The sequence below is a fragment of the Equus caballus genome, chromosome 28, assembly GCF_041296265.1.
Source record: "Equus caballus isolate H_3958 breed thoroughbred chromosome 28, TB-T2T, whole genome shotgun sequence".
NCBI lineage: Eukaryota > Metazoa > Chordata > Mammalia > Perissodactyla > Equidae > Equus > Equus caballus.
The window spans coordinates 45764808-45784925 of record NC_091711.1 but is presented as its reverse complement, the minus strand read 5'-3'; the positions used below and the strand labels follow the sequence as shown (position 1 = coordinate 45784925).

The 20118-nt window shown below is 56.6% G+C and overlaps 1 protein-coding gene across 4 annotated transcripts in view; it reads right to left on the bottom strand.

The window, feature by feature from the left end:
- PARVB (parvin beta) overlaps nucleotides 1–20118 on the bottom strand; it is a 110064-nt gene that overhangs the window by 53587 nt on the left and 36359 nt on the right. For 3 of the 4 annotated variants that reach the window (XM_023631729.2, XM_070254048.1, XM_070254047.1), the window contains exon 2: nucleotides 1934–2023. In XM_023631729.2, coding sequence (XP_023487497.1) covers nucleotides 1934–2023 — 90 coding nt within the window. Of the gene's footprint in view, nucleotides 1–1933; nucleotides 2024–2247; nucleotides 2368–20118 lie in introns of those variants that run through there. The other variant, XM_070254046.1, reaches the window with a different exon arrangement.

Below are 20118 nucleotides of genomic sequence, written 5' to 3'. Positions count from 1 at the left end.
GGACCTCCACGTGGCCTCCAAGGTCCTCTGCAGCCTTGTTTCCCCAGCTATCCCTGGCACGCTCCACTCCAGCCCTTCTGGCCTTCCTTTGCTGCTCAGCAAGCCTCAGCACCACTGCCCCAGGGCCTTGGCACATGCTGCTCCCTGTTCAATATCCCCTCCCCCCATTCACAACCCCTTCACCCTTCAGATCTCAGCTCCAGGTGCTGACCGGGCCAGTCCTCATCAAGATCTCATGAGCTTCAGGGGCCAGCAGAACCTTACGGAGCGAGCTGAAGAGTGACAACTCGCAGGCCCAAGAGAAGCTACTTGCAAAAGATGGTAAGACAAGGAGGGTCAGGGCCCAGGGAGAGGCAGGTACAAGGCATTATTGATACAACAACAGCCTGCCGCACGTTTAACATGAATCTATTTCCTAGCGCCCCTGCTGGTGTGAAGCAGGCTTCTCAAGCAGGAGTGACTGTGTCCCCCACCGCAGGGGACACACAGCAGCGTCTGAAGACATTTTTCATCATCCTAACTGGTGCGGGGAATGCTACTGGCATCTAGTGGGTCGAACACCCCGCAAAGCACAGGACAGTGCCCAGGACGAGGAATTATCCAGTGCCGACTGTCCCTAGTGCCGAGGTGGAGAAACCTTGTTCTAAATCAGGCTAATCCTCAGCCCCACAGGCTGGTCCCCAATTTCCCCTTGGAGAAATTGTGCCCCCGGAGCAGCCTCCTGGACAGCAACTCCAGCCAGACTGCAGACCACCAGCAAAGGCACCGTGAAGAGTTCCGCTCCTCCAGGAGGGCGGGACGGCTGCAGCGGACCCCGTGGGACCTCAGGGGCTCGCCCAGCGCTGGGCTGCAGGCCCGCCAGGCCGAACCTGGGTTTGCATTTTTCTCCACAAGCTCTTGCCGGCCTGGCCTTGGAGTGGAAACCACAAAAGAGAAATCAACTGGACTTGCCTTGGAACCAGGGTTTGGAAATACGTGGAAAGTTCCACGAATGCCTTCCAGGTTGATCAGATCCCAAAACGCACTTTAAGGAAAATGGGTCCAGAGAGTAACCTCATTAGTGCTGGACTGTGTCACAGTCCCAAGAAATGGGTGTGGGGGCCTTCAACACTTGGCAGGTCCCACCCAGCAAGCCCCAGGCCTTCGGGCAGCTCTGGCTTGCACAGCGATGGGCTGTATTCATCGTGTTTCCTATCTTCTGATGCTGTGACATCTTGGGCCCTTGCAGACTTAGAGAGATCACCCCTCTAGTGCTTGCTAATTCTCCATTTAGCAAACAACCCCCTTGCGAGGGCCTTTCCTGTCATGTGCAAACCAGCCAGTCCAGAGCCCACACCCCCAGCCATCTCTTTTCCTGGGCTCTCACGGGCTCTAACACTGCCAGCCAACACCTGCGACCCAATCACCCTGGGACCAGGTACAGACAACTTAGGACAGCTCCCACTCCCCAGAACCCGCTGAAATCATTCAAATTAGCCCCTCCTAAGCCTGCTCACCCTGCCTCACCCACCCCTTCCCATGAAAACAATAATAAAGGTTTCTGCCCATGTCTTCCCCCCGCTCCTGCCTCCCACGCACCCTGGTGCCTCCCCGTGTGGCCCTGCGTGGCACCGCGTCCCCCTCACTTCAGAACTGTGAGAATAACAAACTCTCTTTTCGCTGGCAGCCGTCTCCATATCTGCTGGCCTCACCACGCCTAAATAATAACAAAACTTCTATTTTAAATCAGAGAGGCAGAAGTCTACTGACTTTTTCCTACAGACTTTTCTAAACATGACCTTGAGCTAAGAGCCAGGACTCTCAAGTGCCACCTGGCGTGACGTCTGATCCAAAGGCCAGAACTAACACGCTCCTCTGGGGCCTCACCCACACTGGCTGCGCGTCATGGGAGCTCGACTCTCTCACGACAGGGAGACGGCGGAGCCGACGGTACCTAGCAGGGTGTCTCCAGGGTGAACATCCGCCAAGGCAGGGGACATCGGCGAGTTGATGGCATTTTTGCCTTCTTCCTGCAGGTCACTCACTGTCGAGCAGAAAGAGAAAGGGAAAAACCGGGTTAGTATAAATGAAATACTGTGGTCTCACATGTTGGCAGGGGAAACAGAGAGGAATCAACTCTTGTTTTTTAAGCATTTAACAAACATTCCTAAATGGCGGGTTGCCCAGAAAGAGTCCAAGGAGAAAGGCTCCGAGCCAAGAACACACTCTGTGATTCCTCCCCCTTGCCAGGCACTCCCCCAAACCCACCAGGCCCGGCCGGCCGGTCTGCTTTAACGGCTCTTTGGAAGACGTGACTAAGACGAGGAAGCTTCTGGATGCTTCCAGATCTGCCCAAGGCTGCGGAGACTGGACGAGGTCTGGACCACAGCGACAGAGGCTGTAAGGGCGAGGTTGCCTCCCCTCCTCTGCCTGGACAGCTGCTGCGTCCTACGCTGGACTCCGGGTGTGAAGGCCCCTCCCAGCACGTGCACAGGCCAGTCCAGAATTGAACGGCCATGCTGTTGTCGATGGCCACATTCACGGGGACGGAATCCTGACGGTCTGAAGGTAGGTAACGCCAGGGTCAGCACCCCTAGATTATGCAACAGAATCGAACAAGCCGGGTCCAGAGGCTTTGTGTTGGAGGCACCACCACCTCGTATCTGGAGAGTACCACTTGTGCGTGTGTTGGGGGCGCAGGGCGTCCTGAACAGTCCCAGGGTCCAGGGGGCTGTGCCATCGAAAGGACAGCAGGATCCCACAGTGGCAGCAAGAATCCCTCACTTCCTGCCCTAGAGAGACCCTCCAGGTAAATGCCCGGAGTCACATCCACCAGGGAGCATCACCGAGACCCGGCAGTTAGACTGGGGACTGACACCCTTGACTTTCTTTTTTTCTTTCTTTTTTTCTTTTAATTGAGTTCATAATAGTTTACATCATAGTGAAATTTCAGTTGTACATTATTATTTGTCAGTCACCATATAAATGTGCCCCTTCACTCCTTGTGCCCAACCCCCTTCCCCTCTGGTAACCAGAAAACTGTTCTCTTTGTCCATGTGTTAGTTTATCTTCCACATATGAGTGAACTCATATGGTGTTTGTCTTTCTCAGTCTGGCTTATTTCACTTAACATCATACCCTCCAGGTCCTTCCATGTTGTTACAACTGGGATAATATTGTCTTTTTTCTGGCTGAGTAGTATTCCATTGTATAGATATACCACCTCTTCTTTACCTATTCATCAGTCGATGGGCACTTGGGTTGCTTCCATGTCTTGGCTGTTGTGACACCTTCGACTTTTAACACCATGTTTCTCCCGCCAGTCAGTCCCAGCTGCTCACCGGATTCCAGGTTCCAGCCCCAAAGTCAGATTTAATGAGTGTGGGGCAGGGCCCGGGCACCTGCCACTTCATACAGCCCTGGCTGAGAAGCACTGGGTAACGGCCCCGAGTCACACCCACAAAGCCAGCCTCCTCATCGGCGGTCTCCAGAGGCAAGGGCCCAGGACAGTCTGCCCAGGCCTTCTCCTCTTAGACGAAAGGTTCTTAAAGGTGAAAATCTGTTCCCTCTTTCAACACCACAGTGGCCTTGAACCTTTGACACCTCCAAATCCAGGCACTGGAAGCAACAGGTGCTAGAGTGGCAAGGGGACACGGCACGACGGCTTTGGAACAGCAGGCCTAGTGGCACCCCCTTGCTGGTGGCTCAACGCCAGGCAAGTCCCGTTAACCTCTCTGAGCCTCAAAACATCAGGGCCCCGGAAGGACTAAATGAAACAATGAACGTGAGCAAGCCCCGAGCTGGACACACGGGGGGGCTCTTGGACTTGGTTTTAGACCAAGCCTTGGGGACGACCCACCCTCCATCCCTCACAAGGACGACAGCAGTGGGGCCCAGGATGCTGGCTTCAGACATCAGTGAAGGCCTGACACAAGACGTTTAAAAGTAGGCTCTCTGGACACCCACGCTCTATAGCAGCACAATTCACATGAGCCAAAAGGTGGAAGCAGCCCCAGTGTCCACCAATGGATGGAGGGATCAACACAATGTGGTCCATACGTATAATGGAACGTTATCCACCTATAAAAAGGAAGGAAATCCTGTTACACGCCACAACACGGATGAACCCTGAGGACATCACGCTAAGTGAGATAGGCCAGTCACAAAAAGACAAATCCTGCAGGATTCATCTTAACGTGAGGTACTTAGAGGAGACAAATCCATAGAGATGGGACGCAGAATGGTGGGGCCAGGGGCTCGGGGAGGGGGTCGGGGGGCTAGTGTCTAATTGCAAGATGAAAAGAGTTCTGGAGATGGATGGTGTGACGGTTGTGCAACATTGCAAATGTAGTGAATACCACTGGGCTGTACACCTAAAAAGGGTTAAAATGGTCAATTTTATGTTACATATATTTTACCACTAACAAGAAAAGACAAGACACAGTGGACCCTCTCGCAACAACATCCCGGCCTGGAAGTCAGCCCTCGTGGGCGGCCCGTGGCGTCTTAGCCCCACCCCACCCCACAGGAGCGTCCTGAGAACAGACCCTACACATAGCCATCTTTTTATCCCCTAAATTCTTACCTTAACTCTGTGCAAGAAGCAGACAAATGTTAAATACCTTCAGGAGTAAATGATTAACTTGCAGATTTCCGGGACCCCCCTCTGCCCCACTTCCCTAAAAACATCCCAAAGACCCCCTCCCAGGCCAGGTTAGAAAACAGACACCAGATTTCAGCGACTGTTTTTACTACATGAGTTACAGAGCATTTTAACCAGCAAAGAGCTTTCAAAGGCAGAAAAGGAGGCGAGGAGAGGGGCTATTTCACAAAAGCCCTGGCGTCTATAAGGTGCGTACGTGAATCGGGGAACCGGGCGTGCGCAGAAGATGTCGGCTCCACGTCCGTCTCCTGGGCCGACATCCCTGGTGGACAGAGGGCAGGGAGCAACGTGCTGGGCGCGGCCGAGTGAGAACAAAAGACCTGGTTTCGTGCAAGCAGAGGCTCCCACAGGTGGGCTTCAGGGCACAGGTGAGGCACACAGGTGAGTCGGCACCATGAGCCACCACTCGTCTCAGAAAGCCGCAGAGCTGCCACACCGACCACCCGCTCCCCCGGACACGGGGCGTGCGCCAGGCAACGGATGAGAAGGGCGGAGGCTGGGGAAATGCTTGCCAGCTGCCCTCCTGCCTCATCTCAAAAACAGAGGTTGGGGGGAGGGAAGAGCATTTTCAAAGCACAGAAACTGGGTCACATGAAAACGGAGAAATTTCCACACCGCCCTTGAACATCAAAGATAACACTAACCAGGGCCCAGGACTTGGCGATCTTAATAAACGAGAAATGCTCTCAAGGACCTGCCAGGCTCCAGTTCAACGGCACATTCCAGAAGGGCTTGTTATACACGAAGCCCTGAGCAGAACAAGGGCAGGGCCGGCAGCTGGGAGCCTGGGTCTGCGGCCACAGGGCCCCGGGTGCAAACCTCCCTTTGCCACATGCTGGCGTGTGGCCTCAAGCAAGACCCTTCACCTAGCCAAGCCTCAGTTTCCCATCTATAGCTTTGGGGGAGGGGGAGAGGTGGCAGCAGTACCTCCCTCCCAGGGGCTTCTGAGGAATAACTGAGGTCATGAGCGCTCGGCTTCCGGGTCAGAGACCCAGCTTTGCGAAGGGGAGGGACGGATGTAGGTAAATAGCAGCTCCAGAAAAACGCAAACTGAGGAAGGAGCGATGGAGAGGAGGGTGTGGCTCTCCTTCATCCTAGGGAAACCACGGAAGGCTTCCTGGAGGAGGCAGCAATTAAACAGCCTTGAAAGATGGCAAGAAGCCAGAAAAGGGACTTTGGGACTCTGTGCAAAGCACACGGGGGATTGATGAGAGCTGGGATTCCAGAAGCCCAATGTGGCAGCCACGTCGATGCTGAACCACAGGAGGGTTCCACAGATGCCTCTTTGGGACTCTGCTATTTTCCACGGCCTGGGTTCTCTAAGGGGCGCCGTGCTGAGGAGCGTCGGGTCTATCTCTGACTCTCGTCTTCCGAGGGTCAGCCTGACGTTTGGAAGGAGGGGCGCCCTTTGAACCACGGCTTTTCCCCCAGGACCTCACTCTGTCAGCTTAGTGGCTTTCTGTTAATCCCAGGAATGTTCTGCTTTTTCAAGTACTGGTCCATTTTTCAGAAAGTCAAACATTTCAAAGATACGAAACACCAGCTGTCTAGAGTCACGGGGAAAGATTGGCTGGCATGTGGTGTGCACAATGGGTACGGGCGTTCAAAGGGACTGGGGCTCGATGTCCTGGGGCCAGAGATTAACTGCGTTCCTAAACGCCTGCCATTGCTTTGAGATGGACACCCTTGTCCACGCTAAACCCAACAGCCAACCAGGAGGGAGTGGACGTCATCGCGCTCCCACTACGCCAAGTTCACCTCCCAGCAGTGACACCACGGCCACGGGCCACACAGCGGACACAGGGCTGGGGAGTGCCAGGAGGGGGAGGGAGAGAGGATGGAGGCCAGGTCGGAGGAGAGCCAAGGGGAGCATTTGCTAGCACGACCCTTTGGGGACATCCACTCCTCGCCCAGCCCAGGGCGGCAGAGTGGGACATGCAGACTGTAGTCGCCGGAAATATGGTGTTTAGTGTGGAATCTCCAAATTTACAAATGTGAGCAAATAATTCAAATTCTGTGGGCCAGCTGGGGGCCACCAGTTTGCCACCTCAGGTGGCAGTAAATGTCCAGTCCATGTTCCTGCCTGTCAGTGGGAGTGGGGAGAGGGCCACTAACATTTCCTGAGCACCTACTATGTGCCGTCTACTCATCTCATCTCCTAACAAGTCTGTGCGGGAGTGGCTGGGTCCTGCTGGGCCAGCTTCTGTTAGATGTGAAGGTACCTGAGATACACCACCAGTGAGCCCCGGAGTCAGGACAGAACCCAGTTCTACCTGGTCTTGCAACTCGCTGTGCCCAGCTAAATCCTACCCACCCTCAAGGCTCAGCTTACTGGCCACCTCCTCTAGGAAGCCCTCCTGGGTGCTTCCCTCCCACCCCAGGCTCCCCTCTGCCCAGCTCACAGCATACAGCCATGTAACTCTCTCTTTTAGTGGACCATCTGCTCACACCAGTACTAACTGAGCTCCTGCGCATAGTAGGTCTTCACATTTGGGGAGTAGCACAATGAAGGGCTTAGACCCCTGGAGACAGTTTGCTGGTTTCAGACCCCGGCTTGGCCACTGGCAAACTGGGTGATCCTGGGCATGCTACTTAAGTGCTCTGTGCCTCAGTTTCCATCTGTGAAATGGGGCCTGCTACCCCTCAAAGAGAGATTAGGAAGATCAAATGAGACGAGCCCTCAGAGTACTCGCTGGCATGCAACAAGCACTCAATAAATGCCAGCTTCTGGCGTCTGTCGAATGGATGACCACATGTGTGTCTCCAAACCCCTCTGTCTTTCCATCACTCCACCCAAAGATTGGGCAGGGTTTAAAAAAAAACCACCGCTCCTGACCAGAATCACAAGCACATAAAAAGGAGGACAGGGAACCGAAACCTGAACCTCGCCACTTGAAAGTATCTCATAAAGAGGCTGCCACTCAGACCCCGAGCCAAATGCAACGCTTCCATCTTTGATATATTTCTTTTCATCTTTCTCTTTGCATTGGTTTCATTTATTTATTTATTTACGCCCATTCTCTTTCCAAAAAAAAAGGCTTTTAGGCAGCTTTTTTTCCCCCCTTTTGACATTATTAGGAAAACACAACTTTTGAAAGCGGGCTGGCTTACAAGGTTACAGGAAGAGAAGCATCAATGGGAAAACCAAAGCTTCTCAGCTTCTTGCTCCACAAGGAGGGGGCGGGGCGGGGGGGGTGTCACAATGCACCCCTGCAAAGATGGGGTGCAGGAAGCCCAGTGGGGGCTCACCTGTGGGGGCTTCAGGGAGGGTGAGGAGGCCTCACGGGGGGTGAACTGCGGCCCTCCGAGGCTGAAGCAGGGACATCTCCATTTTCTGACATTTTTCTAAGTGTGTCGTTTCAGCCCAGCAGACGTGCTTTGCCACCTGTGGGGGCTTTTTACTCCATACATCCACATCCTGGTTTTCAGAGAGGACAAAAGACCAGGAGGAGAACTCTCAGCAGGGCCCATCTGAACCAGGATCAAAGAGAAAACCCGAGCAAAAACGGCCGCTCTTCACCGGGTCCACGCCTAAAAGGAGAACTGGAAAATGGCAGGAGAGCTGCCTTAATTTTGGACACTCAGCCAGCCCTTTTCAAGACAGACCCACTTCCACTTACAGGTGACCCCACGCAAAGACACCGAGTGGTCCCTGATCAGAGCTGCCGGGAAAAGTGCGGAGGATAAAGTGACCTCTCCGAGTCGGCTCACCACCCCCGGTCCTCTCCCGGGCTGCCGAGGGGTCTCGGGGACTAACTTCGGTGTGTAAGTGGGAGCCCGATGAAATCTTGGTTCAATAAGGCTTTCCGGGCCTCGCGGTGGAAGCAAGTGCTTTCTATGAATTCTCCGGCTCCCATCTGTGCTCGGAGGGGCTGTTTCTTTGCAGAAGTTATCATTTATCAGAATAATTAAATTCATCAGCCATAAAGGTCTTAACAGAGCGGTTCTTCTAAAAATAAATCAAATGGGAATTCATGTGAAGATCTCACAGCTCAGTGGAGTTAAAATCAGGCCCAAGTAAGAGCCGAACGAGAACAGTGACACCCACAGACTAGACCGCTGGGGGTAGACGCTGCAGGGCCACCGTTTCTGACATCCAAGGATACAGGGATCAGAAGCAGCTACCGCTCATAATTCAAAGGGGCGAGCTGTTTCCGGAGCATCACGCTTGCAAAGGCCTTGAAACGTGAGGCCCAGCCCTTCCCAGGAGGTCAGGAACTCTGCGACTCCCGGGGTCACAAGGGAGGGGTGACAGCGTCTTGCTCAGGGTAACTCTGCGATTCCCAGGGTCTCGAGGGAGGGGTGACAGCACCTCACCCGGGGTAATGGCAGTGAGAGCTAACGGCCGGGAGAGAGCAGCTGCCCTTCCGAACCCAGAGATGGGAAAAGAGCAACCCCACTTTCAGCGACAAGTGGAGCAACACCTGACAGAGCGAGCCACTTACCTCTCACGTGGCAGATCTGGTTTGTTTTCACCCAGGAATGGGGTTTGGCCCCGTCACGAGGACGCCGGCCCTTCTAACGAGCTCGGTGTATCTGTGTACATTTAACGCGCTATAATTTCTCGGCGGAGGACGAGTTTCCGAACTGCCTGACCAGACAGCAGGAATAAGAGAGCACCGTGATTTATGGGGTTTGCTCTGCTGGGGCACGAGTTTCCAACCCATTTCTCAAGTTAAAACAAATGAGCGAGCATTTCAATACGGCAACATCAGAAGGAGGTCAGCAGGCGTAACGGACTGCACATCAAGAGCTCAGGATCTGTCCTGTTCAGGCAGCGGCCAGCCTCGGGGTCGCAGCCCACTGACCCAACCTGCGCTCGCGCTGGGAGAGTCCGGGGCAGGCAGCGGACACCGGGGAAGGACGTGTCCTGGCCACTTCCCCCGCAAGAGCTGGCCTAGCCCCTGGCAGAGGAGGGTCTGAAGGAACAAACTTACGGCTCACTGAGTGCAGTCCACATCATGGTGTGTTTTAAAAAGCCCGCTTCAAAACAATACAGCATGATATTTATGAAAAAAATACAATCGGAAAACTCAAAACTATACATTTCTGTGTGTACACATCTAAATCCATAGAAAAAGGAATGAAAGGATACGCTCCAAAACGACAAGAGTAGCACTACCTTCGGAAGGGAGGCGTGACGGAGGGAAAGGAGGAGACGGGGAGAGGCTTTGCCTCAACTGCATTCACACGTTACTTGTGAAATAAAAATAAAGCTAAAAGAACGGACAACAAACAGATGCTCTGATGGGCATGTGCAGGCTACAGTGGAGGCCCCAAGGAGGCGGCAGCCAATTCTTCAGGGAAGGAGACATGAGGGACGAGGGGGCGCCGAGGCTGCTGCCTGCCCTGAAGGGCTCAGCCCCCGGGCAAGGACAGGTTTCTAAAGGCAGAGATGCCCAGACTGAGGAGCTGTCCGGCAGGCATGGTGTCCCCTCTGCCTTAGGTGAAGCCTCGGCCTGGAGGCCTCCGCCCTGGGCTTCCTTGTCGGGGGTCTGCAGGGCGGTAGCCCATGTCTGCTGCAGACACCCCTGAGGAAGTCACAGAGGGCCACACAGCCCTTCGTGTCTGGGTGAGGAGAGGAGCCGTCAATGGGGGAGTGGGGGAACTGATCTGAGCCAGGCAGCTCCGTCATCACCTCCAGGCTCAGGAAGCACCTTCTGCGGGATGCAGGCGCCTCCACACAGCTCAAAAGCTCAGCATCCCCTTTCCTCAGGACCATTTTAAGCCCATCTGCCTGCTCCTCCGTGCGCTTATTGAACAGATCAATGCACCACATCTGTCTCGGGTGACACTGGGAAGTGAGTGCCACCCGGGTCTGCGCGGGAAAGGTGTGTGAAGGGAGCCGAGGAGCCTGCGTCCTCGGGGAACCCCGCATGGGAGACCTGCAGGCTGCCAAGGACCGGCTCTGAGACGACACCCCTGAGCGGCCCATCACCATCGTATCTCCCTCTCGTCTCCCTTCCTGACATCACCCAGAGTCTGCCTGGAGCCTGTGCCCACCGCTCCGCCCTCCCAGGCACTCAGCCCAGGCCCCCAAACTTTGCTGCCCTTAGGATCCCCCGGGCTAAGGGGAGGATTGGGATCCAGCAGGTCGGGGACAGGGTCCGGGACTTGGCGTCCATCACTAACAGCTCCCAGGTGATGCTGAGCATCGGATCACACGTGCAGCGGAAGAACTTAGCCGGCACCCCCACACCCTGCCTGCTCCTCAGAGCCGCTCTCTGGGCTCCTTCCAGAGATGAGCACAGGGCCCACGTTTCCACCCGGCCAGCACGTGCCGCGGCCCCGGGTGCTCAGGAAGGAAGACCGACTGGGCAGCACCTCACACGCAGCATCGTGCCAAGCTCCCACTACGGACGAGGTCACTGAAGGACTGAGTCGCACCTGAGCTGGCCCAGCTGGTTAGGGATGGGTCTGACCCACCCAAGGCCCACGGGACCCCAAAAACACAAATCTCCCAGCTCTCGGTAGGATCAAAGGGAAGCAGAGACCACTTCCTGCCTGCGGAGAGCACCCAGAATTTCACTCTTTCTCCATGAACCCCTGTCATTGACCTTGAGCCAATACAGAGCGGCCTGTCCCGGCAGCAACAAGGAATGAGGCACCTGCCGCCCCGGCTCCTCCCGAGACCCCCGGCTCCTCCCGAGAGCCTCGGCTTCAAAGGGCTGGTCCCCACATCCCAGCAACATGGTTCAATGGCAGAAACAGCTCTGGGACTCGCGGGAGCCTCGGGATGTCGCAGCAGCACTGCCAGCCTCAGGGGACATGGCAACAGTCTACAGGGAGAGGGAATCGGGGAGAGGGACCCACACGGCACAGCCCCAACCACACGAAACGCGCGTGAATGACAAGCCGACCCTGGGGCCATGACTAAAGGCAAAAGGCCCCACATGTGTGCAAATGCAAAGAAAAGAGAGATAGGGACCAAGATGCTGGACCAAGATCATGCCCAGCAGATTTTGCATCTCGTGTCCTGTCCTGGGGCGACCAGGGGGACCTCTCACCAGGATGGCCTCTTCCCATGCCAAGCCAGCCTCTCCCCTTCTGCAGGTGACCATCCTGGACTCTGCTGTTTCTCCTGCCCAGCATCCATTCGTCTTTACTCTGATCAAACAGGACCCAGCCTTCCCTTGTGGGCACCCATCCCCTCCAGCCACTATTCTCAAGCTTTATATTCCAGGGGGAGCCCCACTCCCAGGCCCAGGGTGGAGCAGGCATCCAAGACTGAAAGCCAACGGGCACATTGCACTCCCCAGAACACAATCAAGTCAGAGATGGGCTGGGCCCAACTAGAGCCAACAGCTACAAGGAGACTTTACTAGGAATGCAGAACAAGACAGAAACTCTTTCCCACTGGCCTTGACCCAGAAAAGATGCAGGCGGAAGCTGCCCCATCATCTTACCACCACACAGAGCCTAGAAATGAAGGCACTGGGTCATTAGAGCTGAGAGAACAGGGTTTAGCGGTGCTGTCTGTCTGCTGGATCAAGCCTTACCCGAGGCTTGCCACCTCTGGTCCTTTCAGTCAAATGCACCAATGAATTCCAGTTTGTTCTTAATTCACCTTGAGTTGGGTTTTCGGTCATTTGCAAACTGAGTCCTGTCTCACCATCAGTCCTTCCAGTACACTGGCCATCACTCCCTGGTATAGGGCACGCTGGAGCCCCCCACTCCCAGCTCCAGGGTAACACCCAGACTCTTTGTAGTGGTACCCAAAGACTCTATATGGGCAGACCCCATGTCTCATGTACCCAGATGCAGCTCTCAGGCTTCCATATACCCCTTCCACGAGGCCATTCCAAACCACACGTATCTGTCACATCTTTGCCCCAAATGTCCCCACCATCCGAAATGCCCCCTTCACTTTCTATCTGGCTAATTGCACCCCATACCCCAGATCTGTCAGGAAAGCATCTTCAGGGCACACCCCTCCCCAGGTGGCATCAGAGCCGATCCTCTGGATCCCACAGCTCCCTGTGCACATGAAACCACAAGCCCCCGGCCCCCATCATGTAGTTTTGGGGTGTCCCTGCCTCCCTCCCCCACCCGAGAAGTACAGAGAAGCCGGGGCCACCTGTGACCATGGCATCGTCTCCTGCACAAAACCTGACACACAAGCACTCAATACACATCCGGAGAACGAAAGAATGACTATAAATGTGTTTACGTAGGCAAAACAGGACTAACTAGAGAATTTAGGTTACAGACTTAACGTCAGAAGAACTGGGAAAAGACTGTTCTTGCAAACCGTCCCACCTCTACCCACTTAATTGGGTGGAAAAAACAGAGTTTCCATTAAGGCTTACATTAGCCTGGCCGTCGTGGGTCACCAGGAACCCAATTACCGCGATGTGGCCGTGCGGAGGGTGATGACCCCAGAGGGGCGATTCTGCTCTGCAATTAGGGGCTTATTGGGACAAGCTGCCTCTGGAGCCACATTCCGGAATCTCGCCTGCGGGTGGGCGCGCGCGGACCGGCCACCTGCCGCAGGCACCCGAGACGGAGACCACCGAGAACGAAGCGATCCATCCATTTCTGCGAAAGTAGGTCCTCTGAACAGCAGAAGTTGCTTAAGGATAAACATAAAAAAAGCCGGCGCTCAGAAGGCGATGTCAGACACTTCCCTCCGCCCAGACACCGTCCTTTCCTTCCCCTTGGCCCGGGATGATCAGAAGAAGGTGAAAACCACAGAAAAGCGCACTGTCTTGGGAAGAATAGGAAGAAAGGCTCCAGGTGGCCGGTGAGCGCCAGGTCTACAGAGAAAGCGCCCGGCGAGCAGAAACCGGGACACGGGAGGGGTCTCGCTCACAGACGATGGCTGACCCTCCAGGGACGAGCGACGACGTGGCCGGCTTTTCAGACGGAAAGCAAGTAGGTCACCTTGTTCAAGTCACCTCTCCCAGCACAGCAGGTGGAACTTCCTGGGGCCCAAAACTGGCCAGGGCGTCCGCACCAGCCTCTGCGGGTCCCAGGCTCCTGGTCCCCTCCCTCTTGCAACGCCCCTCCCACGGCGTCTCAAGACTTCATCCCCAGGACACAGACCCTCAGGCTACTCCTCTGCCCACACAGCATCCCGCTCTTCCACGGCCTCCCCACAAAGTCCAACCCCCACCGTGGCCTCCCCCGGCCCCCCACTAAAGGGCTCGGGGCACCTCGGTGCCTTTCCTCGGGCTCTGCCCCCTCCAGGAGCACCAGATCCAGCAGCTACGCCAGGAGCCCCAAGACGCCGCACTTTTAAAGTCCACTGCAAATGTCCCCTCTTCCATGGCCCTATTCTGGAGGCCTCGATCCCTCCTCCAACCCCTCAGGGCCCAGGGTCTGTGCCAGTGCCCACAGAATTGGGAGGTTCGGCACAGAACGGCCACATGACCTTGGGCACAGGCTTTAACTCCCGCCGTCTTTACCGTCTCTCCTCCGCAGAGCGATAATGAGAGGACCTGCCCCCGAGGGTGTCGTGACAACTCATCTAACTGGGTGACAGGGAGGAATGAGCGTCACAGAGAGTCACCCATGCAGCAAGTTCCCCCAGCGGCAGGGCCCCACGCGGGGTGCCAGGGCCAGCCATGCGCTCACAGAAGCCCCTAATCTCCCAGAGGTTACGACCCAGGGGCGTGTGGACATCTCGCTGGTGGATTATAAACTCCTAGAGGGCAGAGGGCAGGCCCATTGCCCCTGTGCCCCCAGATGCAGGCCCTGCACACAGAGGGGACCCCACGACGTGTGCTCGCCTGAACAGAAGCGAATGAAACCGAATCCCAAAAGCCTCAGGGATCCGACAGTGTCCAGGTGTCAAATGGCCATGTGAAGGAACCGTCCAGATGACTCAAGGGGCCACCCACCCCCAGGTCACGAGTTCGCAAAGAATCCAGATGTTGCAATGTCTACTTGCTGTAAACCAGGCATTTTATGGTCGCTGAGCACTGAAAAGAGACACTAATCAGGCTGAGTTATAACAGGCTTGCCACTCCACATGCAACACCAGGATGGCAGCTGGACGGTGCCCGCAACACAGCCAGCCCAGCACGCCAACTCTGAAACGTGCAGAGTATCTCCCCTACGTCTGCCAGCAGCGAGCCAGGGTCAGCCACCATCGCGGGTGACGGGGGACCAGCAGAAGGAAGGCGCGGAGCCCGCAGGAGGTTGGCAGCTCTCTCAGGTGACTCAGGAGAATTTAAACGCAGCCGCCCACCGGAGGTGAAGGACAGCTGAGCAGCCCGGTGGGCGGACAGGCCTGTCTGGACAGGTGCTGGGCACTGGCTATCCTGGGGACCTCGGCTACCGCTCGGGGGTGCCCTCATTTAGCCATTTGGTGCATGCTCCTCCAGAGCTCTCTGGCACTTGTCCGATCACCCCAGTCCTCTGATGACCAGCTGGACCTACATCCCCGAGGCCAGCTTCCTGTGACCCCCAAAAGGACCATCCTATTTTCCCTCCCTTTCCCCAGCCCCCTGGAGCTCAAGTGTCTGGCAATCAGAGCCTCCTGGCCACATCCATCCTAATCTGATGGCAAATCCTTTGAAGTGAGTGTTACTTCCTTGATTTTGGAATGGCGCATTTGTCACATTTCCACCAGTCAATCTGGTGTTTAGTGAGTACTTGAAAGCCATTTCAATCACTAGTCGTGAAAATCTGTCATTAGCTCGTGATAAGGGAAAAGGAGTCTAGAGGAAGCAGAAGGTGGGAGCAGGGAGCAAAACCCAAAGAAACTCAGAATTATCAAAAAAACGACACCAACGTCTCGCCTTGTCGGCCACAGTCACGGCCCCTCAGAGCCAAGAGGTGGATGTGCCCCCCAGGGCGGGGAGGTGACGAAATCCGAAATCCGCTGATCATTGCCGGCAGAGGGACGGGCTCGAGAAAGTTAACACGCTGTGAGAGGAACCACTTCAGAAAGAGAAGAGAGAAATGGCAGTGGAAACACGAGCCTGGTGGCGCAAGTTCGGCTGGTCCCTGCGCTGCAAAACTTGTATTAATTAATCTGATCAGTAACGTCCCAGTGTACCCGGGGAAGCCCAGAGTGTGCTCTGCTGAGAAAATAAGGAGATTAAGTCATTAAGTCATTAAAAAAAAAATGACTGTACGTGCACCTGCCACAGAAACGCTCAGTTGGGAGAGAACGTGAGAAGAGGCGAGCGGAAAACGCCGGGTGGACAGCGCCCCCTGGCGGCCCGTCTCCCCCTGCAGGGTTTCATCTCCACAATGGGAATTCGGCCTGCTGGGCACGCGGGCACCTTCCAAAAGCAGGCGGCTTTGGGGGGCGCCCCCAGATACCCGAGGGGCCAACGCAGCACTTCAGCCAGCCCGTCCAGGTGCAGACAGCTCCACCCGCCCTCAACAGATGACACTAAGACAACAAAGGCTGAGGCCCTTCATGGCCCACTGGGGCTCCTGGAGACCGGCCTTGGGAGGGAAAGCCCCAGAGGAGCAGCTGGGAGTGGAGATCCCCTGCCTGCCCCCCAAATGACATCAGGCTCCCACGGCCCCACAGTGTTCCGTTCACGGTCTGAGGCATCCGTGTGCATCTCCTCTGCAGAAAGGATGCAGACGGGGTCGCAGGGTCAGAGCCGGGACCAGGGCTCCAACCCAGGGCTCCCCACCACGCGGCTCTGCAAAGCGCCCGCCGGCTTTCAAGCAGCCAGTGTTTGTACTCACATGACCAGGCCCTATATCTCTCCACGACGCCCCAGTCGCTCCCCAGCTGTAATGTTTAACTACACTGACACCAGCTCTAATTTTTAAAATCACATGCAGATGAACGTCCTCATCAATGCAAACAAGCAACAGAGCCACGCGGTTCCTGAACACCTGTGCAGGTACCCGCCTACAGGTGCACCTGACACCCCCTTCTCATCCCTCAGAGCCACGCGTCTCCCTCAGCGGGGACCTGAGGCCAGGCCTGCAGAGCCGGCTGCACCCTTCTATGGGTCGCCCCAGCTCTCTGGAAGCAGAAAGACCTGGAAGAACTCACCATGCGTTACGGGTAGAGTGCATTCCCCAGAAAGACAGGCCAGAGCCCTAACGCCCGGCGCCCGTGGATGTGGCCTCATTTGGAAACAGGGCCTTTGCAGGTGTGGTCAAGTGGAGATGAGGCCATTGGGGTGGGCACCCTAATGACTGGTGTCCTTAAAAGAAGAGGACGAGAAGAGACACGAAGGAAGACGGCCACGTGAACACAGAGACTGAGGAATGCGGCCACCAGCCCAGCGATGTCTGAGGCCCCCTGCAGCTGGAAGAGGCCAGGGACAGATTCTCACCTGGAGCCTCGGGAGGGAGCACAGCCCGGCCAACACCTTGATTTCAGACTTCAGAACTGGGGAAGAGTGCATTTCTGCCGTTTAAGACGCCCGGCCTGTGGTGCTTTGTTACAGCGGCCCCAGGACACTGACACGCACGCCGCTCCAGGACCAGCTGGGTGCCTCTGTAGCAGCACTCAGCACTGGGTAACGTCGTCGTCAGACTTGTAACCAGGCTATGTGGGACAGTGACATGCACAGCCATTGCTCTGCTGCACGGCGACCAGGCAGGCACTGAGCCAGCCATGCAAGTCACCGGGGACGGAGTACCAAGGGAGGGGCCATGAAGTGGTGACATGGAGCAGAGTGGGACCCAGGCCCGATCCCGCTTGCAGGTGTCCTCTCTGATGATACCTGCCCTCCTCCAGGTCACAGGTCTGTGAACGCTCCCACCTCGGTGTTCCCACCTGAAAATGGGGCAGATGCCACAGGGACCTAAAGGCGTGTGCACAGAGGGCCTCTGGCAGGCGTGGGAGGCACTCAGGACTCCGGCACAGAGCCGGTCAGATGGGGCGGTATCCTGGCATCCTTCAAAACGCACGGGCGCATGTGGCCCTGGGCGCTCGGAGGCCGTGCTCTGTATCTCACCAGCCCCGCCGGTCTGCAGGCCTGGACCAGGCGAGCAGAGGGGATTTCTAGGCAGACAGGGACGGCGGGCGGGGGGCCTGGGCCCCCAGGATGAGGACTGCAGGGACCGCCACCCTTTTACCTTTCTTCAAGGAGGAGTCTCCATAAGGACGGGTCCACCCAACTCCCTGCCACGGAGGCCACTCTCCCCCGAGGCTGACCTCACGGGGAAACTGGCAGCAGTCTTGGCTCTCTCCTCCACCTTCCCCATCCCGGGGTCAGCCGGGTCCCACTCGCCCCACCGGCCCCCTGCAGCACCCTCTCTGGGCTTTGCCTTCCAGGGCCTCAGTGCTCCAACCTCAGGGCGCCAGGCCCAGGCTCCCATCCCTGCTGAAGCTCTCATCCCACTTCAAGGGAGCCCGGGCCGCACACCTGCCAACAGCAGCACGTCCTTCAGGATAAATAAGCTGTGGTACATCAAGACAATGGAATATTCTTCAGCACTCAAAAGCAATGAGACATCAAGCCACGAAAGTGCATGGATGAACCTTAAATGCCTATTACCGGGTGAAAGAAGGCAATCTGAAAAGGCTGCATACTGTGTATGACCTTCCGGAAAAGACAAAACTATGGAGAGAGAAATAGGTCCGTGGTCGCCTGGGGCTGGGGGGAGGAGGGAGGAACAGCTGGAGCCAGAGGGTTTTTAGGGCAACGAAACTTCTCTGGAGGATCCTATGCTGGTGGAAATATGTCCGTATACATTTGTCCAAACTCACAGAATGTGGCACAGCAAGAGTGAGCCCCAGTGTAGACTATGGACTGCGGTGAGGATGTGGGAATGTGGGTTCACCAATTGTAACAAAGGTCCCACGCTGGCAGGGAAGGCTGTGCAGGGACAAGGGGTAAATGGGAACTCTACCTTCTGCTCAACAGAAGCTATGAACCTAAAACTGCTCTAAAAAATAAAGTCTATTAAAACATAAAAAGAGCAGCAGGGGGCCCCCTCTGGGTCGCAGAGTGAGTGTGTGTGTGTGTGTGTGTATGTGTGTGTGTTCTGGGCAGACCCTGGCACCACATCCCCAGGGCCCCAGGGCGCTCCCTTCCCTGGCTTCCCGACTCCCGGGGGAGGACAGTTTGAGGCCCCCATCCATGGAGGCACCTCCTGCTGGCTCAAGGTTCTCAACAGGGACAGCTCGGCCCTCCAGGGGACAGTGGCAGCGTCTGGAGACAGTTTTGGTTGTCACACCCGGAGGCAGGAGGTGCTCCTGGCGTCTAGTGTGTAGAGGCCAGGGATGCTGCTCAACACCCTACAGCGCCCAGGACGGCGCCCCGCAGAGACCACCAGGCACAAACCGGGACCGGTGCCGAGGTGGAGAAACCGCACTGGAGCTGGACGGGCGAGGGCTCTGACACCTGCACAGCTGTATGGCACCTAGAGGCAGCCCAGGACCTGCACTTGGGCCAGAATCCCATGGGGGTCAGGGCATTCCTTATGCTCCCCACCTCACGGGTTTGTCGTGGGGCGTAACCCCCTCCCAGCCATCCCGCACACTGCAAACCATAAGCACTAACTAAGCACAGAGCGTGGGCATCTTCAGCCTACAGGACCAAGGTGGGCAGGGGCCCTGCCTCCAGCTCCTCCTCCTACCTGCTGCCACCTGGCCCCCCTCCTCCAGCCCCCAGGCAGCCCACAGGGTGGGTCTCCTTGGCACACAGGGACAGCCTGGACTCCTCTGTCCCTCTGCTTTCTCGTCCAGTGAGGGCATTAGGTGGGGGGCCTGAAGGCAGGGGCAGGCTCTGCAGCCAAGTCCATCCATCTTCGTTGTCACCCTGTGTGCCCAGCACCCAGCCAGACGCTAATACCCACGTGCCCTCACCAGCCCGGCCAGGGCCGCAGCAGGCAGCTGGGAGGCACCAGGAGGAGGCGGTGAGTGATGTGACACTCCCCATCCCGTACCCACTTCCTTCCTAGAGGGTGCAGTGCTGGGTCGGGGGCTTCCTCCGCTGTTCTGCCCCAAAGGCCAGGATCAGCCCACCTGGTCCTCAGCCGCTTGCCTGAGGGCCAGGCCTCCCACCTCTGGCTGCCCTGGCAACCGGGCACTCTCCCTCCCCAAGGAAGGCACTGGGCTCCGACAGGGTGAGTGCTCCAGACACTGGTGACAGCTGGGGGAGAGGCATGGATGGCCGGACCAGCCCAGTGTGCAGCCAACATCCCGTGTGTCCTGGACAGCTGCTGCCCAGAGGCTCCGGTGACCCAAGCCCAGGGTCACAGTACTAAGGGAGCTTCTTCTGTCAGCCTTGCTTACCCAGGCTGCCGTGCAGGCAACACAAGGGACAGTGGGGCGCAAAACCGCGGGACTCGTTCTGACAGGACCAGACCTCCCTCCATCACCTCCCAGAGGCCTCGTCCCGGCTTTAGATGGGCGGCCCCGTCTCATGCTCCCAGACAGCCCTTCCCGGGCGCCCACCCCAAAGTCCCCTGGTGAGCAGCACAGTACCCAGCTTGTCCCTGCCCTGAAGTCATCACAGCCTGTTATTAATTTATGTCGCAGTAAACTGTTCGTCTCCGGCTTGAGCACACACTCCCTGAGTGCAGGGTCCTTTGTCTGGACC